We start from the raw sequence: 26,189 nt of genomic DNA on the forward strand, positions 1-26,189 counted from the left end.
CAAAGATTAATAAAAATAAAATGAAAGGAGTTGCTACATTTACTCTTAAAATTTTTTTTTTTATCAACAATGATATTTACACTGTATTTGACTCTTTTAAGCCAAGTTGATGAGATATTTCAGTTCTCTATATTTCAGTATTTTCAAGCTGAGTTCAAAGGTCATAGCTAAGCTTTTTTCAATACACGGCCCAGCTTTCTTTATCATCATTTTGCAAGCAAGAGGAGATTCTCTAGACTTTCTTCAACTTTTCCTTACTGCGCGAAAAATGATGGTAGTTGTTTAAGAGATAACAGCGAGTATCTGTCAGTGTGTGTGTGTGTGTGTGTGTGTGTGTGTGTCCTCAGTGAACTGTATCAGTCTCTGCAGTATCTTCCAGCTGCAGCACTACGTTCAGTTTCTGTTCAGTCTGACTGAGGGAGGTTTTTGTACGACTGTTTTTCACTGTGCGAACACATGCTGACTGTTAGGATAGTGATAACTCTGACAGTAATAAACTGCTGCATCTTCAGCCTGGACTCCACTGATGGTCAGAGTGAAGTCAGAGTTTGATCCACTGCCTGTAAAACGAGCTGGAATCCCTGATTGTCGATTGCTAGCAGCATAAATGAGCAGTTTAGGAACTCCTCCATCTTTCTGTTGGTACCAGGCTAAATAGTTGGAGCTATAAACATCCTGACTGGTCCTACACTTGATGCTCACAGATCCTCCCACAGCAGAGCTCACTGCTCCAGGCTGAGTCACTGTGATCTGTCCTCTGGACTCTGAGGATACAGAGACAAAAACATAAAGCAGCTTCATGGTTTTGTGGGCTTCATTTCAGAGGGACAGATGTTGATAGAGGAGAGGAGTTTGATTCTCTGGACTTTACCTGTGAAGCAGCAGCAGAGGAGAGTCCAGATGAGGACGCAGATCAAAGTCATGTTTTTGATGAGGAGGATTTCTGTGGCTTCTGTTGTGATGAAGGACAGCTGTCAGTCATCCAGTGTTCAACTCTCAGGACTATAAACTCTCCCAGAGCACTGGAGCATGGTGCTGCTGATGCAAAGTGCCTCTCTATGGAAATGATCTGACTGACTCCAGCAGGGATGTTGTTTGTCAGTGAATCAACCACTTCATGATATTGACAAAAACAAAGGTGCTCATTTCAGTATCCAGTTAGACTTATTTAAGTGGAAATTATTTTTCTGAATGTCTCTTTTTATTTAACCCTTCTGGCCTCATCAAATTTTCCACCATGTCGACACCTTCATATACAAAAATGTACATGCAGAAAATTTGCCATAAAGTCCTCATATGGCAATATTTTTTTCCTTTTTTTTCAAAAATAAATTGAGCCCTTTTCCAATTAAAATAATTTTTACAGTTTTAACCCTTTAAATGCCACTTTAAACAGTTTAATCTTTATTAAAAAAAACTCTCAAAAACTAAATATTTTCCATATAATAAACAGGATGGGGATGGGACATTGGTGATTATTAGTGTCTTGGACATGTCAAAGTTGAGCAACAAAACTGATTTGATTGCATAATTATTAAGTTATTTATGAAAAACAAAAAAAGCTGAAAAAATATTGTTGTATGAGGATTTAATGCCAGATTCTGTTCTTGTACATTTTTGTTCACGAAGGTGTCGACAGGGTGAAAAATGCATCAACAGAGTACGGATGACATGTAAAAGTAAAAGACACCAGATTTCAAAAAACTTGACCAAAAAGAAGATTTCCTGCAAAAATCCATGTCACAAGTTATAACACAGCCAAAATGATCACAAAATTTAAAAAAGTATAAAAAATGCTTTAAAATGTGAACATCTGCTGATCCTGTTCCAGTCCCTAAATTTATGGCTCAAAGAATGAGCGGATGAGATGAGATCCCACAAGGCTGCTGCTGGTCTTTTAATAAAGCTTTTAATAAACAGGATGTAGCTCCTCCCAAAAGGACAGACGGAAGCAAAAGGAGGAAGAAAACCATGAAAAGTTCCAACAGGGCAGATTGTTAAACATCAGGTGTAGTAAAAAGGTTGAATGTGTTCTTATGTCCACATCTAATGTGAGTCGAGCTGTTTGGGTCACGTCAGCGGTCGATGAACCAGCTGCTCTTCATAATTCCTCATCCTGAAGCTGTTCTTTGTCCTGCATTTGATTCTGATCATCACATTAAAACTATATTAATAAAGAGATTCAGTGACATAATTAAAGTACATGGTATCATTTGCATGGAGAACTTTACCAAAAACAGGAGCAGAGAGAAAAGTCTGTATCTCTTGTTGTCTAACAGTGAATTACTATGATCCCATTTTAATAGCTGACAGTAATGCTAACAATAATTTAAAATAGAACATAAATACTCTCAAATCAGCTGTGTTAATGGAAATATTTATAACTGTCAGTATGTACTGATAAATTAAATTCAAATGTAGTAATATATAATATAGAGCATGTACCTAAGCACTTCAGAGACACATTGCCTGAAGTTTTTGCTTTAAAGATGATTACATGGTAATCAGAAATATTTGTGTTTCTGTAGAACTTAAAGCAGGATGAATTAGTCATTAGTCTTTTGAGTTTCTAGCTTTCATAATTCAAAGATCAAATATTTAAATGATTGTTTTCAATCGTTGCTCGTATCGATATTCTCTGTTTTACAGATAATTAATTGCAGCAATAACATTTTATTTTGAGCATGAGGAACTGATGAGATTAACATTTATAAAATGTTATTATAACAAAATTTAAAAACTATTTTTAAAATTATCAAAATATTTTATCAATGTAAAATAATGTGTGTTTCTGAGCAGCTGTCAGTTCAGATGATCTTTTTTCTCAGTTCCTCTCCAGCTGTGTGAGGTTTTTGTACAGCGTTGTATCACTGTGTGAACGGCCACGTGTTACACTGCTGACAGTAATAAACTCCTGCATCTTCAGCCTGAACTCTGCTGATAGTCAGAGTGAAGTCAGTCCCAGATCCACTTCCACTGAAACGATCAGAAACTCCAGACTGACGGTTTGTAGCATAATAAATTAAGAGTTTGGGAGATTCTCCGTCCTTTTGAAGGTACCAGTTGAGGCATGAGCCAACACTTGAACTGGCTTTACATCTGACAGAGACAGTCTGTGCTGGAACAACAGACTGAGCTTCAGGAGTCTGAGTCAAGACTTTTTCTCCTGATGAACCTGAAAACATGAAAAAGTGGAGAAAAGTTATTGAGATGATGAACATCCAAACATTAGAGGATCATTTCTCTAACATGGAGAACAGATGGAAGAAGGTCAGTGCTGCTGGTTTCAGAGTTTCTCCATCATAGCAGAACATCATTGTGGTGAACCTGGCTGCATGCTGAAGTTTTCACAGAGAGTCTCACCCTGAACAAGGAGCCCCAGGGTGGCCAGCAGTAGAGTCAGTGACATCATCATTGTGCTGCTGGTGTGTGAGTGGCTCTGAAAGGCCTGGACAGCCACTGATCAACACTGGCCTCTTAACAGCTGTGAGCAGAGAGGCAGGACACATATGCAAACACACAGAGTCAGTCAGCTGCAGCTGTCCTCTGCTGAATAATTAAATCATTCATGACATCTAGTGGAGAGATAAATTTGAATTAAAAAAAAAAATCAAATGGAAAATGTGAAATAATTCAAATATGAATTGTAATACAAATAAATATAGACATGCATGGATTTAAGACGGGCCTTAAGTTTGAACAAAGACAGAGACTCAACAATGTTAAATCAAAAGCTGTAAGATGGACTGGAAGAGTTCATGGAGTCAGGGGCAATCTTTTGAGACAGACTCAGATTTCTGAACATTTTGCCTTGAACATCCTGTTTTTGCTGGTTTAAATTTCTGCAACAAAAAGGCAGTTTGCTTGTGTTTGAGATTTAGATCCTACCACATTTCTTTGCCATGTTTATGTCTCTTCAGGTTGAATCCTTTTCCCCCAATAGGGCTTTGGAGCGTGATGTCACAGGAGATGGGCCACGCCCCCTTCCGCCATGACAGTAGGCCAGACAAACGATACCATTTCAGCTATGGATCGTACGTGTTGTGTTGTCGGTTGCAACGTTAGATCACACGATCGTGAAGGCAAGAAGCTGGATAATGGGCTCTCTTTTAATCGTTTTCCATCCTGGAGGCAACATGAGGGATCCCATGTATCCGATATTACTAAACAAAGACGTCAGGCTTGGATTGCAGCGGTGAGACGAGCGGATATCGAGTTCTCTGCAATCCCCAGCTTTTTTTGGTTTGCTCGCGGCATTTTCTTTCCGGTGAGTTCTAAATTAATTCATATCACTCTTGAAAGGCTTTTAGTGTTATTTTCAATGTGCTGAGGTCATAGATAATGAGATAAAACATGCTAATGTGTGATGCTGCAGAACCACGTCATGTCGACTGAGTAGCTTATGATTTGGCATTATTGCAGGCAAACCAGCATATGAAATGGATGTAACAAATCCAGACTGGGCACCAGTAGAGCAGAGCTACAGATTAAAAATGCCCAAGGCGAAGTGGTCAAAGTCTGGCTGTACTTCACAGCAAAATATGCAAACTCAGCAGCCTGCAACAAGTGCTTTAAGCTGATACTGTGATACTGTCAAAGGAGGCAACACCTCAAATCTGATGAAACACCTGGCGACGCATAGCGTTTTTTTTAAAGCCGAGAAATGCGCCGTATTTGATATCTTGCTGCGAGACCTCACACCGTGCACATCTACTGCGGGTGTGGTGCCTGTTATCGGACCCGGAGTTAGCAACATCCCCCAAAAACCCGAAGAGGAGAGTCCTGGCCCCTAGCCCTGCCAGTGTAGCAGAAATGATGATGATGATGATGGCAGCAGCAGCCGTTCTTCTCTGCGTGAGTAGCTTAATGTTGTCCGTGTGTAATTTACGTTGAGTAGGCTAACCACGTTATTACATTAATGCATGTAAGGTGAACTAGCAAACACCGTCGTAGTTACATGCGGCTGTCTTCTTGTTTGATGGCAGATGCTCCCTTCACCCTGGCCAAAAAGGCTAAAATGACCAAAGAAAAAGTGGAAAACAGCTAAACATGAGAGGTTTTTGGACAAAGTTTGTTTTTTTTCCATTGTTTAAGCACTGCTTCCAGCCCAGAGTGATACCATATATGCCCTATAGCTGCAGAAAAGGCTAACATTGTTATCTTTTTACAAAAAAACAGCTGAACATGAGAGGTTTTTGGACCAATTTTGTGTTTTCCATTCTTTAAGCACCGGTTTGAGCACCGTTTAAGCACCGGCACCGTTTCAAAAGTACCGGTTTGGCACCGGTATCGGATAAAACCTAAACGATACCCATCCCTAGTGCTGACCCAGCTCTTCTTTTCCTTCTAAGGTTGATCACCATCTCAGTGGTCTTATGTGCGCATGAACTAGTTATTCAGCATCACTCTGAGACAGGATGTTTTTAATTTTAGAGATTTTGGGACCCCCCGTAGCCGGTTACCAAGATTACGTGAAGTACCCTCAGAAGGTCTGCTAGATGATGTTAATGCAGCACTACGGACAATACCTACAACCACGATTACCGACACTAACATTAAATTACTAAATTACCGACCAACCTGTGCACTGCCTGGATTGATTACAAGAAGGCCTATGACACTAGAGGCCAACTCCAAGCCCATAGCACAAGTCGCCATCAAGTGCGGGATCTACCAAGGAGATGCTCTGTCCCCACAGCAGTGGGGACAGCAGTGCTGTTCTGCATAGGCCTGAACCCCCTCAGTGAGATCATTGACAAGACTGGCTACGGATACTGGCTACGGAACGGAGCAGTTGTCAGCCACCTCCTGTACATGGATGACATCAAGCTGTATGCCAAGAGTGAACGAGACATCGATTCACTGATCCACACCACCAGGCTATACAGCAATGACATTGGAATGTCGTTCGGACTGGAGAAGTGTAGTCGGATGGTAACGAAGAGAGGGAAGGTAGCCAGAACTGAGGGGATTGAACTACCAGAAGGCAACATTGCAGACATAGAGGACAGTTACAAGTACCTGGGGATCCCGCAGGCGAATGGGAACCATGAAGAGGCCGCTAGAAAAGCTGCAACCACCACCAGCAACATCAAAAAGAAGAAATATGAGAAGCTTGAGACGAGGGCTCAGAGAAGAGTTTGGGAAGTTGTGGAGGGTGAAGGTAACGGTGGTCCCCATGGTAATCGGAGCACTAGGTGTGGTGACTTCCGAACTAGGCGAGTGGCTCCAGCAGATCCCGGGAACAACATCGGAGATCTCTGTCCAGAAGAGCGCAGTCCTGGGAACAGCTAAGATACTGTGCAGGACCCTCAAGCTCCCAGGCCTCTGGTACCAGGACCCGAGCTTGAAGGATAAACCGCCCGCAGGGGCGAGATGGGTGTTTAGTTTTTTTTTTTTATATATATGTATGTATGTATGTATATATCATCCATAACTCAGACTTGTAGTCATTTTAAAGCTACTGTAAATGTTTCCACTTCTGCTTCTTTTATTTCCAGTGTAGTTTGAACATATTTCAGCTCAAACTGTGTGATGATTCTCTCTGTGCTGATATGCATGAGAGGTTTCTTAAAGGGAAGTAAAACAATGTGTGAGTTAATGACTGGTGGAGCAGAAAAAACACCTGACAGAAACTTCTTAACGGAGAAAATCAAATGGTGGTTCCTGTCCTCTAAGCTGATTGGTGTTTCCTAGGTGATACCCGCCCCGCCCTGAAGGTGCTGGGTCCTTCTAGTGAGGAGCTGATGCAGGGAATGGCCACACTCACATGTCTGGCCAACAAGGGCTTCCCCTCAGACTGGAGTCTGTCCTGGAAGGTGGATGGCAGTGGCAGCATCAGCTGGGAGGAGAGCAGGAGCCCCGTGGTGCAGGAGAACGACGGCCTCTACAGCTGGAGCAGCACCCTGAGGCTCCCTGCAGACCACTGGATGAAGGTGGGCTCTGTGACCTGTGAGGCCACCCAGGGCTCCCAGACTCTGGTCTCAGAGATACTGAGGAGAGACCAGTGTTCCCAGTCCTGATGTCATTTACTGAGTCGTTGTTGCTGTTTTTCTTGTGGTACAGCTCTTTGCTTATGTGCTGTAACATCCTTTGTTTCCTTGTTACTTCTACTTCTCATATTAAAAAAACAAAACAATAAAAATTGTTCCATTTCATAAATACCAAAATCATAACAAATGCCTCTACATTCATCCCTTTGTGTGTATGATCTGTTCTAAAAAGAATAAAATTAGTAAACATGGTCTTTGAGTACTCGAGTTTAACAAATACACCTTAAAATAGAAACATTTAATAAGCCCAACCAAAATAAAAAACAAGAGTTATATGATTTGAAAAGATTGACTATATTGTTATTTCCACATTTAATATACTTTTAAAGAAATAGGAGCCAAGTTGATGGTATATATTTCCTCTTCATAATTTCTAGTCTTGATACAGTTATTTCACCTGTTTTTTATTACACACACTCACACAGATGACATGACATCTTATATGTCATCTCCACTTAAGTATTTCATGAGCTGTGTGCAGGCAGGATTGGTGGACCCAATGTGCAGATACACAGAGGCAAAAACATGAACTCAAAACAGCTTTGGTATCTCCAGATTTCTGTAGATACCAGCAATGTCATCACTAACACTTGAACTGGCTTTACATCTGATAGAGACAGTCTGTCCTGGAACAACAGACTGAGCTTTAGGAGTCTGAGTCAGGATGATTTCTGCTGATGAAGCTGGAAATACAAAAAAGAACAATTAATGAGATAAATCCGTCTTTCATTTCATTTCATTTTTAATTTTGTTTCAAATGTAGTATAGTAGTAATAGTAGTAATTCAATTCCTATACACATGTATTAATAGACCTCTCTGCATTGAATCATATCTGTTATTAACCCCTGTCTCTCTTCCACAGCATGTCTTTTATCCTGTCTTCCTTCTCTCACCCCAACCAATCACAGCAGATGGCCCCGCCCCTCCCTGAGCCTGGTTCTGCCGGAGGTTTCTTCCTGTTAAAAGGGAGTTTTTCTTTCCCACTGTCGCCAAAGTGCTTGCTCATAGGGGGGTCATATGATTGTTGGGTTTTTCTCTGTATCTATGAAGCGCCTTGAGGCGACTTTTGTTGTGATTTGGCGCTATATAAATAAAATTGAATTGAATTGAAATTGAAACCTTCCTCTCAAAAGTCACACTGTTTCCATGCATGAAAAGGAGCAGGAAGAAGAATAAATTCTTATGAACACCTGCCCCCTATCTATAATAGTACAAGTAGGCACTTACAACCACAATACACTCTGGAATTATTGTGTACATAGCAAAACAAAACAATATACTCAACAATGTGCAATACCACTAAATATCAAACTAAAAGGATAATTCTTTCTACAGTTACCTTCTGTTATTTTCAGCTTTTTCATATTCGTTTATCATTTTATTCTTGTAGCACATTTTAAATTGAAAAACATTTGTGCAACCCTTAAGATGATCATGGAGAGAATTCCACATTCTTATATCTTTGACTGTTGGACATATTTGCCTTTGTGTGGTCCGAGCAAACTGATGCTTAAAATAAAACTTCCTTCTGCTATCCCCATTTTTTGAACACAATACAAATAATCTTTGTAACTTAAGAGATAATGTTTTATTTTTTCCTCTAAACATAATAATTAATGTCTGTAATATCACTATAAATTCAAGTTTTAATAATTTCGATTTTATAAACAAACTATTAGTTTGTTCTCTATATTTAACGTTATGCATAATTCGAAGCGTTCTCTTCTGTAATAAGTATAGTGCTGTTAAATTAGTCACATATGTATCCCCCCATACTTCAACACAATAACTCAAATAGGGTAAAAAATATGAAAAATATAATATTCGCATTGTCTTGTAATCTAATATATATCTGACATTACCCAGGATATAAATATTTTTGGCCATATTTTTTTTAATATGTTCAACATGAAATTTCCATGTTAACTTGTCATCCACTATTACACCCAGAAAACGCAATTCTGTAACTCTTTCAGTGAATACTCCATCTATGGATAATACTATCTCTTCTTCCTTTACACGGTTTCCGAATATCATAAACTTTTTTCCAAATTCGGCGATAACTTATTTACATCAAACCATTTTTTTAGTTTTTTTCATTTCAATAACCATAATTTTAGCCAATTCTTTCAAGTTTTCTCTGGAGCACAAAAAATTTGTGTCGTCTGCAAACAAAACAAAATTTAACATTTTCGACACATCACAAATGTTGTTTATATATAAATTAAAAGGTTTTGGTCCTAAAACAGAACCTCGAGGGACCCCACATTCTATTTTCATTCTTTCAGATGAATTAACTAAACACTGCACATACTGAAACCTATTATCTAAGTAACTGCTTAACCATTTCATTACAATTCCTCTCACACCATAAGTACTTAACTTGGAAATGAAGATGGAGTGTTGCATCTTTAAAATGTACATTAATCAAATTTTATAGGTTTTGTCTTTTATATACTGCATGTTCATGTTGGTATAGTAGGGTTAGTTGGTCACTAACCTGTTTTGTCTTGCTGTCTTTGGACTTTCCATTAGAAAGACTGTCTTTCATTTTGTCGAGATTCATTCATTCATGGATATTGTAACAGAGTTTAAAATATTGAAATCATTTCATGGTCGCTTTAAAGAACATGGAGAATATGGTAAAGCGTGTGTGTGTGTGTGTGTGTGTGTGTGTGTGTGTGTGTGTGTGTGTGTGTCCTCAGTGAACTGTATCAGTCTCTGCAGTATCTTCCAGCTGCAGCAGTCACTTCAGTTTCTGTTCAGTCTGACTGAGGGAGGTTTTTGTACGACTGTTTTTCACTGTGTGACAACCCACTGACTGTTAGGATAGTGCCAGCTTTTACAGTAATAAACTGCTGCATCTTCAGCCTGGACTCCACTGATGGTCAGAGTGAAGTCAGAGTTTGATCCACTGCCTGTAAAATGAGCTGGAATCCCTGATACTCGAGTGCTAGCATACTTAATGAGCAGTTTAGGAACTCCTCCATCTTTCTGTTGGTACCAGTGTAAATAATTGCTATAAACATCCTGACTGGTCCTACACTTGATGCTCACAGTTCCTCCCACAGCAGAGCTCACTGCTCCAGGCTGAGTCACTGTGATCTGTCCTCTGGACTCTGAGGACACAGAGACAAAAACATAAAGCAGCTTCATGGTTTTGTGGGCTTCATTTCAGAGGGACAGATGTTGATAGAGGAGAGGAGTTTGATTCTCTGGACTTTACCTGTGAAGCAGCAGCAGAGGAGAGTCCAGATGAGGACGCAGATCAAAGTCATGTTGTTGATGAGGAGGATTTCTGTGGCTTCTGTTGTGATGAAGGACAGCTGTCAGTCATCCAGTGTTCAACTCTCAGGACTATAAACTCTCCCAGAGCACTGGAGCATGGTGCTGCTGATGCAAAGTGCCTCTCTATGGAAATGAACTGACTGAAAACAACAAGTAGTTGGATCAAATAGTCGATGCTGTTTATCAATTAATCAGTCAGTTTTTCACAATGTTCACTGTAAATTATTTCAAAAAGACTGATTATTTGGAAATGATATTTCCTTTTTCTTCTTTGAATAGTTAAGTTGTCTTTATCTTGATCAGGTCATGAATCAATTAAAAAAAAAATTGGTTTGAAATGTTGTTTATATTTTGTATAAAAATACTTTTGAGTGTATGAAAATGTTTTCTTTCTTGTGTTTTAGGACACATCCACACATTGATGGATGTGTGGGATTTTTAAATTTGGGTAATTTCTGAAATCTTTTACAAAAACATGTCCATTGACTGAGAAAGGCAAGAAAATGTTTCATGATCAAACCAGAGCAGTACTTTGTGATATAACCCCAAGTGTTGCCAAATGCCAACAAAACATGCAAACAATGTCTGAAGATAAAGGCACAGACACTCGTCCATGTAAGACAAAATCTGATTTCCTCTTGTTCACTTAAAAAAGAAGAAGAAAAGAAATGTTGTACTTGTCTACTCAAACACATGAACAGAGTTTCAGAGAATCTTCACCCTGAAAGAAGTTTTAGAAACTTACCTGTCAGCAAATCAAAGAACCGCTTACATGTAAGCAACAGGACAGAAAAGCTTCCCCCAAAAAAGAACCTGCACATTTGAACATGGCATCAAAAATGAAAGACATTAAAAAAAAATCAGAGGAAAGTTACAATTTGCAAAACCTATTTTAGAGTTTTGTAAAACTCAGTACAAAAATCTTGCAGTGATTCACATTGATGCATGATGCTGACCACAGGATGCAAAAGTTAAACATGACCACAGGTCAGAATCATTCATCTCTGTTTAATTTGATATTTTTATAACAGGACAACCTGTGAGACTGGAAAGACTTCGGTTTCATGCCCTGAACAGGTCACTTTCTGTTTTGTGATGTAGTGTCTGCAGTGTTGGGAAGGTTACTTTTAAAATTTATTCCACTACAGATTACAGATTACATGCCCCAAAATGTATTTTGTAACGTATTCTGAATACTTTGGATTACTTAATATATGATCATGCTTTTTACAACTACGTGAATGTGATTTATTACTGTTACTGAAGGCTACTCGCCGTACCAATAACAACTCGATTTTTACATCTTAATATAAATGAGTAACAGTAGGTGGACATTAGGTAAGGCTGCACTTTTTGCAGTGATCTGCAAACGCGTATATAAAACAGGTCCGCGGCTCCGAACTGTAGTAAAGGGACCTCTGGCTAATACGTCGGGTTCGTGTCGGGCTCGTAGCCAAAAACCAGCTTTACTTTGTTGTCTGGGTCAACTTTGTAAGAGACAGAGAGAGGCGTTGAAAGGCTGCTCCAGCAGAACTTATTGTTTCGGAGGAAAACACAAACACAGCGTACAGTCGAGTCTTAATAGCTTACTTACAACTGGGCTCGTCAGGCTCTCTTCTTGGCTGCAGTGGTTATTATTATATTTACATGCTTCCAGCTCCCGTTTCTGCTCCGTGACAGCTCGTACTTTTCCTTTTTCTCCCTCCCTCGCTCACAGACACATAACGGGTATGACGGTCCATTCTCCCTGCAGCACGGACTACACTGCCCATGAGGCTACATTCTTTAGGGCGATGCCTGTAACACTCTGCCTGTTGCCTTCATATTAAATAATTTTTTGAATAATAATTTTAAAATATTTTTAAATATTTCTTCACGTCATAATGCTGGCAGCAAGCAGAGATGACATGGGCCGCAAGATTGAGACACAGACATTAGAGCCTCTTAATGCGTGTTTTCTTTGGGTTTCAGCCAGCGTGGAATTACCATAGAGAGGGCACAGCCTAACATATGAAACAGGAAAAGACCGACGTGTAATTGTATTCTGAATACCACCTTTTTAAACCGTAACTATAACAGAATACAGTTACTTATATTTTGTATTTTAAATACATAATGCTGGTACATGAATTCTGTTACTCCCCAACACTGAGTGTGCAATAAGTGCTCAGCAGTATTATGATTTTAACTGGTTCTGTGCATGATCTGAATGCACTGCAGGTTTGTGAGCACACATAAAACAGAGAGTTGTGTGTGTGTGTGTGGGGGGGGTGGGGGGGGGGGGGAGTATAAAAGAGGAGCTGAGACGTCCCAAGGGCAGGGCTGACATGACTGTGAACTGTTATGTTCGATGTGTGTGTTGGCTCTCCTGCGCGAAGTAATAAATAGCTTGACCACAGCTCTTTCTGTGTTGCAGAATTTATTTACATTTCAAATAAAACTATTGCTTATATCTTGTTGGTCTTCAATTTTACTGCAGCTCTCAGATCAGTTCCTCTCCAGCTGTGTGAGGGTTTTATATGAACTGCAAACTTAAACACTGCTAACAGTAACAAACCACTGCATCTTAATTCTGAACTCTGAACTGATGATCAGAGTGACGTCAGTCCCAGACCAGCTACCAGTAAAATGATCAGAAACACCAGAGTGATGGAGATTAGCTTTATGAATAAACGGTTTAGAAGCTTCTCCGGGTTTCTGAAGATACCAGTGAATATTTTTGCTAATGGATCATCTGATTTAACATCTGATAGAAACAGTTTGTCCATCTTCATCAGGATGATTATTCATGATGAAAGTAAAAACATCAGAAGTCATCATCATTTATAATTCAAAATATGTCATGCACCAAAATAACCAGGTCAGCTGTAAAAGTAATTGGGTGAATGTTTTCATTTGAGAAAACAAGCAGAAGAAAAGGAGAGCAACATAATAAACAACATCACGATGATCTATGGCAGCGGTCCCCAACCCCCGGGCCTCGGACCCGGGGGTTGGGGACCGTTTTATCATGTTCACAAGTGACGTGATGGGATGTTCAGTTGATTGATTCTGATTCTGTCTCTAGTCCAGGTCGGCCGTAATCAACACTAGGTTTTTTTTTTAAAGTCAAAACACAATTATAGTATCACTGAAACAAGACTAGAAAAGTGAAAATTTAATTAATTTACTGGTTTGAACACAATATTTTAGTTGGAAGCTGAGACAGCTACTGTCATAGGGATTTATTGTACTGAGTCACTGACAATGCTGTGTGCGTGTGTGTGTGTGTGTGTGTCTGTGCGTGTGTGTGTGTGTGTGTGTGTGTGTGTGTGTCCTCAGTGAACTGTATCAGTCTCTGCAGCTCAGACTCTAGAGCAGTGTAGACGTGTTCTCTAGAGTGATGAGTCTTCTGCTCTGGATAACTGTGTTTGTCATGTAATTGATTGCACTTTTAGTTTCCCCCCCTGAGGAATTGCCACCTTAACGTCATCAGGGGGTTTGCGTGCCTTCAAAACGGAAAATTAAAACAGCAAAAAGTAAAATAAAATATTGCTAATCAGATTCTAACAACTAAAAACATGACATTTACCTGAGTTGGATGGCCTATTTTAAAAATACTCAAACCCAACAATAGCACTTCTCACTACTGCCAATATTACCAAAACTAAAAAGGGTAGGCCAAGTTATTAAAAAAAACAGTTCACCATGTCTTTTCCTACAATTCTCAAATTAATTTGTAGAACTCAACAGATTTCGTCTTGTTTTAAGCTTATTTGTTTTGTAAGGAACTCAACTCTGTTTGCAGCTGCAGCTCAACTCTCCTTTCTCCTTAATTCAACAGTCTCCTGTTTCCCTTTCCAAAAACTCTTACAGATTTATCCATATCCAAGTTATTTGTTATGGATTCCTCGTGGGCCAAGATCAGCAAATTCCTCTTTCTATTATGTAACAAAAGTAAATAATCTTTACTAAAATCGCTCTGATTACATCATTGTATGAAACAAGGAAACTGTTGAGTGCAGAGATGAAAACTGGGCGGGGCTTTGTGTTGGGTCTTACTGACACAGGTCCTCGAGTCGGCTCTGAGCAGCAGACAGGCTCACAGTGGTGCTTGTGGGATTGAGAAAGAAACACGTCTCTACCAGACTGAAACTGTAAGAAGAACAATGGCCTAGTCCCCCACTCACTGTACAAATATAGATATTTTTCAGTTGTTAATAATCTCACGAGTCACTGTTACTCCCATCAGCCACCACGTGGACAAGTTGTTTGTTTAGATCAGCGGTCCCCAACCCCTGGGCCTCGGACCGGTACCGGTCCGTGAGTCATTTGGTGCCGGGCCGCGAGAGTTGAGGCTCAGGTGTGAAATGTATGGTTTTCAGGGTTTTTAATCGGTTTTGAACGTTATTTTGTTATCGTTTTTATCGTTAACTCGGTTTTCCTGGGTCTTTTCACTTGTGTTATGAATAAATCTTCTTTTTTCGGTACCGGTACTAGTTTTATTTTGTTGTATTTATCCGCGACACCTTAAAGGCCGGTCCGTGGCGCAAAAACGGTTGGAGACCGCTGGTTTAGATGATTTATTCCAAGTTTCCCAACAGGATCGCTCAGCATCGTCCTCATGAGAGCTAATTTAAATAAAGGCAGTTACATGTAGAAACATCACAGCAAAACCCGCGGTGCACCTGTGCTTTACTTGCTTTGTGTCACTAAAAAACGAGTCTATTCTCAACATTACTTCCGCTCCACCAAGTTTCACAAAAAAGTCCTTCAATTAAAGGAAAATCAAATATATATATATTTCTAACAAATACAATGAAGAACATTAAAATAATTCACTATCAGCTACAGTCATTATAATTTTGACAACAGAAATTAGCTGGTCACATTTGCTCTGCCCTGCCTACTGAAAAACCTGACACAGGTTATTTACATACTAACAGTGATTAGATGTTTAGCTGGGGGGAGGGTGAGTGGGTGTTCTCTGCCGAGTGCTGTGTGAGCCTGCGCACAAACAGGACACAGAGTGAAAGAGCGAACGAGACGTGAAACCTATCATCTCATTTGTGCCTTTTTCAGGGAAATTTACTGTAGTAACTCTTGTCGATATTCAATTTGTGGGCAATCTATTCTTTTCTTTCTCAACTTCTAAAAGCTTGGCTTAAAGGGGTGTGGCCCCCTCTTGCCCCAGCGTACAGCCGGCCCTGCTCCTAAACCTGGTGGCAAGGCTTCCCAGGAGAGTTGAAGCTGTTATAGTTGCAAAGGGTGGGCTGACATCACCCTCTGGATTAAGAAGGGGATTTCACTCAAGGTCATATGTGTGTGAAGGCAGATGAGCAATGATCACTGACAAGCCTGACAAAACACAGACACACTTTTTCATCTCCTGTAAAATAACAAGAGTCATAATATAGTCAAGTCACCATGAAGTGAAGAGTCTGTAAAACAAAGTCTGTAATCTTATTCATTCTTACACTAAATAGATATTTATTTTTTGGCCAGGTACACAAACTCAGTCTTATCACTTAACTACTAAAGCAACTTTAGACATGAATACCAGCTTAAAGTTAGTGACTTATTAAAATGACAGTTTCTTTCAACATTTCAAACAACGCCGTCTAGTTTTAGATGTTATTAAGCTCTTGTTTGCAATAGTTAGAGAACCTGCTGCTAATGGGACAATCCAGTAATTATGTTGGAAATATTGTTTCACTATAGCTTTGTGTGTGTGTGTGTGTGTGTGTGTGTGTGTGTGTGTGTGTGTGTGTGTGTGTGTGTGTGTGTGTCCTCAGTGAACTGTATCAGTCTCTGCAGTATCTTCCAGCTGCAGCAGTCACTTCAGTTTCTGTTCAGTCTGACTGAGGGAGGTTTTTGTACGACTGTTTTTCACTGTGTGAACACATACTGACTGTTAGGATAGTGAAAACTCTGACAGTAATAAACTGCTGCATCTTCAGCCTGGACTCCACTGATGGTCAGAGTGAAGTCAGAGTTTAATCCACTGCCTGTAAAACGAGCTGGAATCCCTGAATCTCGAGTGCTAGCATAGTAAATGAGACGTTTGGGAGATTCCCCATCTTTTTGTTGGTACCAGGCTAAACAGTTGGAGCTATAAACATCCTGACTGGTCCTACACTTGATGCTCACAGTTCCTCCCACAGCAGAGCTCACTGCTCCAGGCTGAGTCACTGTGATCTGTCCTCTGGACTCTGAGGATACAGAGACAAAAACATAAAGCAGCTTCATGGTTTTGTGGGCTTCATTTCAGAGGGACAGATGTTGATAGAGGAGAGGAGTTTGATTCTCTGGACTTTACCTGTGAAGCAGCAGCAGAGGAGAGTCCAGATGAGGACGCAGATCAAAGTCATGTTTTTGATGAGGAGGATTTCTGTGGCTTCTGTTGTGATGAAGGACAGCTGTCAGTCATCCAGTGTTCAACTCTCAGGACTATAAACTCTCCCAGAGCACTGGAGCATGGTGCTGCTGATGCAAAGTGCCTCTCTATGGAAATGATCTGACTGACTCCAGCAGGGATGTTGTTTGTCAATGAATCAACCACTTCATGATATTGACAAAAACAAAGGTGCTCATTCCAGTATCCAGTTAGACTTATTTAAGTGGAAATTATTTTTCTGAATGTCTCTTTTTATTTAACCCTTCTGGCCTCATCAAATTTTCCACCATGTCGACACCTTCATATACAAAAATGTACATGCAGAAAATTTTCCATAAAGTCCTCATATGGCAATATTTTTTTCCTTTTTTTTCAAAAATAAATTGAGCCCTTTTCCAACTTAAATAATTTTCACAGTTTGAACCCTTTAAATGCCACTTTAAACAGTTTAATCTTTATTAAAAAAAACTCTCAAAAACTAAATATTTTCCATATAATAAACAGGATGGGGATGGGTCATTGGTGTTTATTAGTGTCTTGGACATGTCAAAGTTGAGCAACAAAACTGATTTGATTGCATAATTATTAAGTTATTTATGAAAAACAAAAAAAGCTGAAAAAATATTGTTGTATGAGGATTTAATGCCAGATTCTGTTCTTGTACATTTTTGTCCACAAAGGTGTCGACAGGGTGCAAAATGCATCAACAGAGTACGGATGACATGTAAAAGTAAAAGACACCAGATTTCAAAAAACTTGACCAAAAAGAAGATTTCCTGCAAAAATCCATGTCACAAGTTATAACACAGCCAAAATGATCACAAAATTTAAAAAAGTATAAAAAATGCTTTAAAATGTGAACATCTGCTGATCCTGTTCCAGTCCCTAAATTTATGGCTCAAAGAATGAGAGGATGAGATGAGATGCCACAAGGCTGCTGCTGGTCTTTTAATAAAGCTTTTAATAAACAGGATGTAGCTCCTCCCAAAAGGACAGACGGAAGCAAAAGGAGGAAGAAAACCATGAAAAGTTCCAACAGGGCAGATTGTTAAACATCAGGTGTAGTAAAAAGGTTGAATGTGTTCTTATGTCCACATCTAATGTGAGTCGAGCTGTTTGGGTCACGTCAGCGGTCGATGAACCAGCTGCTCTTCATAATTCCTCATCCTGAAGCAGTTCTTTGTCCTGCATTTGATTCTGATCATCACATTAAAACTATATTAATAAAGAGATTCAGTGACATAATTAAAGTACATGGTATCATTTGCATGGAGAACTTTACCAAAAACAGGAGCAGAGAGAAAAGTCTGTATCTCTTGTTGTCTAACAGTGAATTACTATGATCCCATTTTAATAGCTGACAGTAATGCTAACAATAATTTAAAATAGAACATAAATACTCTCAAATCAGCTGTGTTAATGGAAATATTTATAACTGTCAGTATGTACTGATAAATTAAATTCAAATGTAGTAATATATAATATAGAGCATGTACCTAAGCACTTCAGAGACACGTTGCCTGAAGTTTTTGCTTTAAAGATGATTACATGGTAATCAGAAATATTTGTGTTTCTGTAGAACTTAAAGCAGGATGAATTAGTCATTAGTCTTTTGAGTTTCTAGCTTTCATAATTCAAAGATCAAATATTTAAATGATTGTTTTCAATCGTTGCTCGTATCGATATTCTCTGTTTTACAGATAATTAATTGCAGCAATAACATTTTATTTTGAGCATGAGGAACTGATGAGATTAACATTTATAAAATGTTATTATAACAAAATTTAAAAACTATTTTTAAAATTATCAAAATATTTTATCAATGTAAAATAATGTGTGTTTCTGAGCAGCTGTCAGTTCAGATGATGTTTTTTCTCAGTTCCTCTCCAGCTGTGTGAGGTTTTTGTACAGCGTTGTATCACTGTGTGAACGGCCACGTGTTACACTGCTGACAGTAATAAACTCCTGCATCTTCAGCCTGAACTCTGCTGATAGTCAGAATGAAGTCAGTCCCAGATCCACTTCCACTGAAACGATCAGAAACTCCAGACTGACGGTTTGTAGCATAATAAATTAAGAGTTTGGGAGATTCTCCGTCCTTCTGAAGGTACCAGTGGAGGTTGTTGCTAACACTTGAACTGGCTTTACATCTGACAGAGACAGTCTGTCCTGGAACAACCGACTGAGCTTCAGGAGTCTGAGTCAGGACTTGTTCTCCTGATGAACCTGAAAACATGAAAAAAAAGATGACCAACATCCAAACATTCGAGGATCATTCCTTTAACATGGAGAACAGATGGAAGAAGGTCAGTGCTGCTGGTTTCAGAGTTTCTCCATCATAGCAGAACATCATTGTGGTGAACCTGGCTGCATGCTGAAGCAAAGACAGAGAGTCTCACCCTGAACAAGGAGCCCCAGGGTTACTTTTGTGATCTTTAACCTAAGATTCCGGCGTTTCTGGGAAAATATATTTATGTTTAAAACTCGATTTAGGATTTAATGAATCAATGTCGCTTTATTCAAGCTACTCACCTCTCTCTATCTACCTGTACTTTCAAACGTACAGATGGACTACATGAATATCTGAACTACGACCAATCAGAGAGGTCCCACCCCTGATTATCTCTGATTGGTTTAGACCACGATAAGGGCATAATGCGTGTCGGTTGTTGACCACAGGGAGAGTTTCAGAGTTGCAGAGAGTATTTATTTATTCTTTTTTTTACTTGAATAGTTGGTCGTACCGCTGCGACCTGAGATTATTTTTAATCGCACTTGCCACCAAATTGGTCGCACTCTAGAGCCCTGCATTACATTTAATTTTTCTAACTTAGCTTTGCTCCAGTGGTAATTAGAGTGAAAGGACTTGAAACTCAAAGTTTTACTCGTCTCTGTAAAACAAATTATTCATACCACCTTTACTTAACAGGAGCTTTACTGTGATAGTTTTAATACACTCTTCTATATTTAGTATGGTTTTAATATTTTCGTATTTTAAATTACGCAGTATATATGATAAAACAATAATTTGCTTGCAAAGAGTTTTAATTTCTACACAAATACTTTCATTATGTGGAAAAAAAGTATTTGAGATGGAATTGTTTTATTTGATCTGAGAACAAAAAGAAATTGTTTATTGTTAATTTATTTAGATCATATAAACAATATACAGGCACATTTAGCAAAGAAAATAAGAGAGAAAAAAATACTACAGACGGGCATCTGAGGGTGAGGGGAGCGTGCCAAGCTCCAATCGACAGCACAGAGGGAGTTCAATGATGGCATCATGATTCTGTGAGCAGCACAGAAACCAGAAGCTAGGGTGGTGATGGGGAATGACCGACGGCAATTTCCTATGAACATCACCTAATGCTGTCACTGTGCTAAGCATAGTATGACAATCTGAAGAGGGTCTTCCTTTGTGTCATTGTTGTTGTCATTTGCATCATGACCACTTCTACAAGACTGCTAAAGTGATTCAACAGGTGGGATCATAACAGCAGTAACACAACTGGATCCAATACCCTTTCCGAGAAAGGTTTTCTGCAGAGATAAAAAGGACAATAGAGGAGTCATAAGTATTCCCCCCACAGGAAGAATGCCTGAAGTGAGGCGATGAGGGTTGATAGAGGCCATAAAAAAGGGGCTCTATCATATAATCATATATGCTTAGAGGTATCAATTGTATAATGATAGAGGTCTGATCCTTAGTAGACTGCAAAGACTCTGTGTGCCTTTCAGAGTGTTCTGACATGCACATACATCCTAAGGTCATGAGTGAGGTCGTACCTTCTTTATATAGTATGGGAGGACACCTACTCTGTATCTGTTTAAGTATAAGAGCCTTTTGTTTAGGTGGACCGCTGGACTCCTGGCACCAGCTTTTAAGGAGACCTTCACAGGGCCATATCTTGATACACACACACACACAATTCCCAATAAAAGGCAGCAAGCGGAGGCCGTCGTTGGGGTCATTTTGTGGTAGACACCGACGAGGCCTCCATTGCAAGTAAATCGATTGATCGCTGACTGTCTCGTTTTCTTCATGATGAATAAGTCTCTAAACCAGCGGGGCTTGTGGAAACAGACCCAACAACACCCAGATAGAAGACTAGTATTAATAACTGACTGCACACTTATTTCCACACTGTCATCCTCGAGTAGGTTTGAGGGAACGATGTCTTGCCCCCAAGACATTTTGTAGGTTTGGTGGCTCCTTAGAGTACGAGGACCTGGATGACTGAGAACCTTCACAGATCTATTTTCGAGCTGAGCTCAAAGGTCATAGCCAAGCTTTTTTCAATACACTGCTCAGCTTTCTTTATCATAATCGTACACATCATGGTTTTGGGAGCTTCATTTCAGACAAATTAATTTTTGCAAGATGAGAGATTGTTTCTCGAGACTTTCTCCAACTTTTCCTTGCTATGCAAAAAATGATGGTATTTGTTTAAGAGATATACAGTGTGTGTGTGTGTGTGTGTGTGTGTGTGTGTGTGTGTGTGTGTGTGTGTGTGTGTGTGTGTGTGTCCTCAGTGAACTGTATCAGTCTCTGCAGTATCTTCCAGCTGCAGCAGTCACTTCAGTTTCTGTTCAGTCTGACTGAGGGAGGTTTTTGTACGACTGTTTTTCACTGTGTGCTCACCCACTGACTGTTAAGATAGTGCCAGCTTTTACAGTAATAAACTGCTGCATCTTCAGCCTGGACTCCACTGATGGTCAGAGTGAAGTCAGAGTTTGATCCACTGCCTGTAAAACGAGCTGGAATCCCTGAATATCGAGTGCTAGCACGATAAATGAGCAGTTTAGGAACTCCTCCATCTTTCTGTTGGTACCAGTGTAAGTAGTTGTTGTTATAAACATCCTGACTGGTCCTACACTTGATGCTCACAGTTGCTCCCACAGCAGAGCTCACTGCTCCAGGCTGAGTCACTGTGATCTGTCCTCTGGACTCTGAGGATACAGAGACAAAAACATAAAGCAGCTTCATGGTTTTGTGGGCTTCATTTCAGAGGGACAGATGTTGATAGAGGAGAGGAGTTTGATTCTCTGGACTTTACCTGTGAAGCAGCAGCAGAGGAGAGTCCAGATGAGGACGCAGATCAAAGTCATGTTTTTGATGAGGAGGATTTCTGTGGCTTCTGTTGTGATGAAGGACAGCTGTCAGTCATCCAGTGTTCAACTCTCAGGACTATAAACTCTCCCAGAGCACTGGAGCATGGTGCTGCTGATGCAAAGTGCCTCTCTATGGAAATCATCTGACTCTTTTGTTGTGAGTCAGTTTGCTGCATTGACTTGGAACCAGTTGTCCTCTTAGAGTGAAGGGTCACTGAAAATGTATTCAAGTTGCTCTAAGAAGTCATCACTATCCCCTAATTACATATTTATATCCTGATGCTTTTGTCTCTTCATTTTTTACAAATGTATTAGACAGAGCTCTCTGTCACATCAAATGAGGGAATATGTTTGGGAAAAATAATTTCCATCCCTTCATTCCTCGTATACCATGGAGACTCTCTCACATCAGCTGTTTTCTCTACATTTATGTCAAACTGATTTTTTTCTGTAAACAAGATTACAAAACTACATCCTCATATGATTCATTTTGAAATTTGTACCACATTAGTTGTTCTTTAGGTTCATTAACTTTGCTTTATTCAAATAAAAATTTTTATTTGTAAATATATAAACTCTCTCATATTTGTATTTAGTCAGTTATTGATTCAGATTTATTCTGATCATGATTGCAAAGTACATGAAATATATTTTATAGCAGTGAGTAGCTGTAGTACTTGTTTCCTCTAATTCCTTCAGTCTCATGAATGATCCAGACTTTAAATGATCTCAGAGAAAAATGTTTCAGTAAGTGTTCCCATATCTGTCATGCTGTATAGTCCTGCCTACATGTAGGGGGAAGAATGAAGAAGTCATCACATAAAACCACATAAAGTCCTACCAGGACAAAGACAAGGCAACTGTCTGCTGCTTTTTCTCACATGTTTCTTTGTCTGAAGTTTATATATTAACATGTGTGTACAGCAATGTGAGTGTTGTGAAGCTCTTCATGTTTCTTTAAGAAGATTTCAATCATTCTGGACTCTTGAGGATACAGAACAAGTTCATGCTTGATGACAAAAACAACACATTCTAGAGTCTCATAGTTCTGCCTCTAGTTTCCTGTGATGGGTAGAGAACATCTCTGTATGTTCACGCCTTCAGTGGAAGCAGGGTGGACATTCAGAGGACCAGCATTTAGAGCTGGGCGAGTCTCCTCAAGCCAGACTTCCTGTATTGGGGCCGACTGGTCGAATCTACATTGTAATGCAGCACGAGCGATGAGCCGTCATTGCAAGGGGACAATACAACTGAAAATAAACTGGATCATAACCTTCATATTGATCAAAATTAATGAGGTTCTTTGCACTGACTGTTTAAAGGTTCAATATTAGTGTTTAAAGGGTGTAATATGAGGCTAATCATGTGGATACTTTCAGCTGGACTGTGATCTATAAAGAAATCTTTTTATTTTTATTTTTCGGACAAATATAAAACCTTACTGTCAATATGGACAAGAAATCAAAAAATACAAATGTGTGACACTGTGTCCTGACTGGAAACTGAAAGGTTCGACTGTTTGTATTTTTGTTATCTGTATTGTTTGTATCTGTCTGTGTCCGTGTATAAGGTTTAGAAGTTTAGACAGTAAACAACATGTTCAATATTTATTAAACATACAGGAGGAAACTTTAGCTTCTTTATGATTCTGGTTGAGACTGAGATTTTCTTTTCCATAAATATAAATATTATAAAAGGACATTTTGAGCGTCGTCTTATGTTTTTGTGTTGCTGACTGTGAAGGATTCTGATGCTGATCTTTGTCTTCATGTGTGTCATTTTTAAGTGTGAGCAGCTGAGACGTGTGTGAAGTTCAGGTGAAGAACTGAACATTTTCTCATTAGGTGTCACAGCTCAGTTCATGTTGATATTTTTGGAAATGAGATCAAATGTGGGATTATGATGGGATGGAGATGGATGCTGAGAAACTGATGCAGAGAAATTTCCTCCAATCATTCATTTTAAGCATGTTTTAGTTTCACCTCAGCATGTGTGTGTGTGTGTGTGTGTGCGTGTGTGTGTGTGTGTGTGTGTGTGTGTGTCCTCAGTGAACTGTATCAGTCTCTGCAGTATCTTCCAGCTGCAGCAGTCACTTCAGTTTCTGTTCAGTCTGACTGAGGGAGGTTTTTGTACGACTGTTTTTCACTGTGTGAACACATACTGACTGTTGATGACATGAAAACTCTGACAGTAATAAACTGCTGCATCTTCAGCCTGGACTCCACTGATGGTCAGAGTAAAGTCAGAGTTTGATCCACTGCCTGTAAAACGAGCTGGAATCCCCGATTGTCGATTGCTAATATAGTAAATGAGCAGTTTAGGAACTCCTCCATTTTTTTGTTGATACCAGGCTAAATAATTGCTATAAATGTTCTGACTCATCTTACACCTGATGTTCACAGTTCCTCCCACAGCAGAGCTCACTGCTCCAGGCTGAGTCACTGTGATCTGTCCTCTGGACTCTGAGGATACAGAGACAAAAACATAAAGCAGCTTCATGGTTTTGTGGGCTTCATTTCAGCGGGACAGATGTTGATAGAGGAGAGGAGTTTGATTCTCTGGACTTTACCTGTGAAGCAGCAGCAGAGGAGAGTCCAGATGAGGACGCAGATCAAAGTCATGTTTTTGATGAGGAGGATTTCTGTGGCTTCTGTTGTGATGAAGGACAGCTGTCAGTCATCCAGTGTTCAACTCTCAGGACTATAAACTCTCCCAGAGCACTGGAGCATGGTGCTGCTGATGCAAAGTGCCTCTCTATGGAAATGATCTGACTGACTCACACAGGGACTTGGATCTATCAGCTCACATGTTATTGAATATAAGTATTTTTTGAAGAATGGTTTGGGGTTGAACTTAACTTAACCTGGACAGATTTGTGCCCAGTAAATGAAAGTCCTTTGCACCATTTAATCACATTTAAATCGTCTGTTTGGACTAGTGATGTGCGAATCATGAACGAATCGTTCAATACTCGAGAATCACTTTACTGCCTCGTGAATCATGATTCACAACCCCAACTGACTCACTGACTCATCCCTGTTGCTGTTTGCAAACTAATTTCATTAGTAGAAATATATCTAGCTTATAATTAAAATTGTGGGAAAAAAATAACAGCCAGTTATGGTTTAGGGCCCGGATGGCTTAGGGATAGAAGCTCCTCTTGAGTCTCTCTGTCCTTGCCCGGATGATGCAGAACCTTCTTCCAGATTGCAGAAGTTGGAACAGTTTGTTGCCAGGATGGGACGGGTCCTTCAGTATCTGCGCTGCTCTAGTTCGGCATCTCCTGGTGTAGGTGTCCTGAAGCGGGGGGAGAGCAATCCTGCAGCAGTGTTTTGCTGTACGGATCACTCTCTGAAGAGCTTTTTGGTCCTTAACACAGCTGTTCCCAAACCAGGATGTGATGTTCTGTGTGAGGATGCTCTCCATAGCTATTTGACACATTTGAGGAAAATACTAATAAAATAAAATAAAAATAAATAAAATAAATGTTCCCTTTAGAAATCTTACATTTTTTTGCTCTTTTTTGCTCTATAAAAATAGTTGTTTTTCTTTTTCAGTCACTCATCTTAGCAGTAGGATTTACATGAAAAGAGAAACAAATTAAGTTTGAGTGAAAATGTACATTTTTTGCACTCTCTGGGAAACTGACTCAGTGACTCAAAAACCCGATTCATTTTGGTGAGTGACTCATTCAAGCTCGATTCAGTAAAAAGAATCAAATTTACCATCACTAGTCTGGACTCTTGGGGTAACTCTTGACTCTGCATTGATTTAGTTTAAAATCTCAAATCTCTCGTTCTGTCTTGTTTCTTCACTTAAATTGCTAAGTTAAGGACCGTTATGTCATCCTCTGAACTGGAAATTGTTATTCATTTATTTCATCACTGTAATTAATTGTTCACTTCTGTAAGAATAAAGTCGCTCCAATGTCCACAGTGTTGTTCATCCAGCTGCACTGGCTCCCTGTTGAACTCAGAATCAGAATCTTGAAGTGGACTCTGTCTTCATGAGTTCTTCCTGGGCAAGCAGCAGCTTACATCATTAAACTGTTTCAGCCATACAGCCACAGCAGGTCCCTGAGGTCTTGTGATCAGGGTCTGCTTACTGTACATCGTACGAGGCTGAAAACTAAAGGAGACAGAGCTTTTACCACAGTGACCCCAGACTCTGGAACTCTCTCCCTCTGAGTCTGAGATCTGTGGATGCAGACGCAACCAAATGTCATGTTATTAGACTTGAATTTAGTAAACTTTTTTCTTTAATGCTCTGTTATTTTGTTGTGAAGCACTTTGTGATCCTTCTCTTGAAAGGTGCCACATAAATAAAATCTGACTTACTTACTTTTGTCATATGGTTG

The 26,189-nt window shown here is 39.6% G+C and overlaps 1 protein-coding gene and 2 pseudogenes across 1 annotated transcript; 1 reads left to right on the forward strand and 2 right to left on the reverse strand.

Moving 5' to 3' along the window:
• Positions 1-441: 441 nt before the first annotated feature.
• On the reverse strand, positions 442-3,501 carry LOC146363532 (immunoglobulin kappa variable 3-11 pseudogene; annotated as a pseudogene).
• A 456-nt stretch (positions 3,502-3,957) lies between these two features.
• Positions 3,958-7,022, forward strand: LOC146363533 (Ig kappa-b4 chain C region pseudogene; annotated as a pseudogene).
• An 8,967-nt stretch (positions 7,023-15,989) lies between these two features.
• On the reverse strand, positions 15,990-24,453 carry LOC146363534 (uncharacterized). The gene is made up of 7 exons (XM_084918985.1): positions 24,402-24,453; positions 24,211-24,294; positions 21,363-21,670; positions 19,117-19,174; positions 18,640-18,943; positions 16,979-17,015; positions 15,990-16,572 (listed from the first exon to the last, which is right to left on the reverse strand). Exons 1-7 carry the CDS (start codon positions 24,451-24,453, stop codon positions 16,210-16,212), a joined length of 1,206 nt encoding a protein of 401 aa, XP_084775111.1. The 3' UTR covers positions 15,990-16,209.
• Between the last annotated feature and the right edge of the window lie 1,736 nt (positions 24,454-26,189).

Source organism: Perissodus microlepis, chromosome 22 (assembly GCF_051167445.1).
Source record: "Perissodus microlepis isolate ML-2025 ecotype Zambia chromosome 22, ASM5116744v1, whole genome shotgun sequence".
Taxonomy (NCBI): Eukaryota; Metazoa; Chordata; class Actinopteri; order Cichliformes; family Cichlidae; genus Perissodus; species Perissodus microlepis.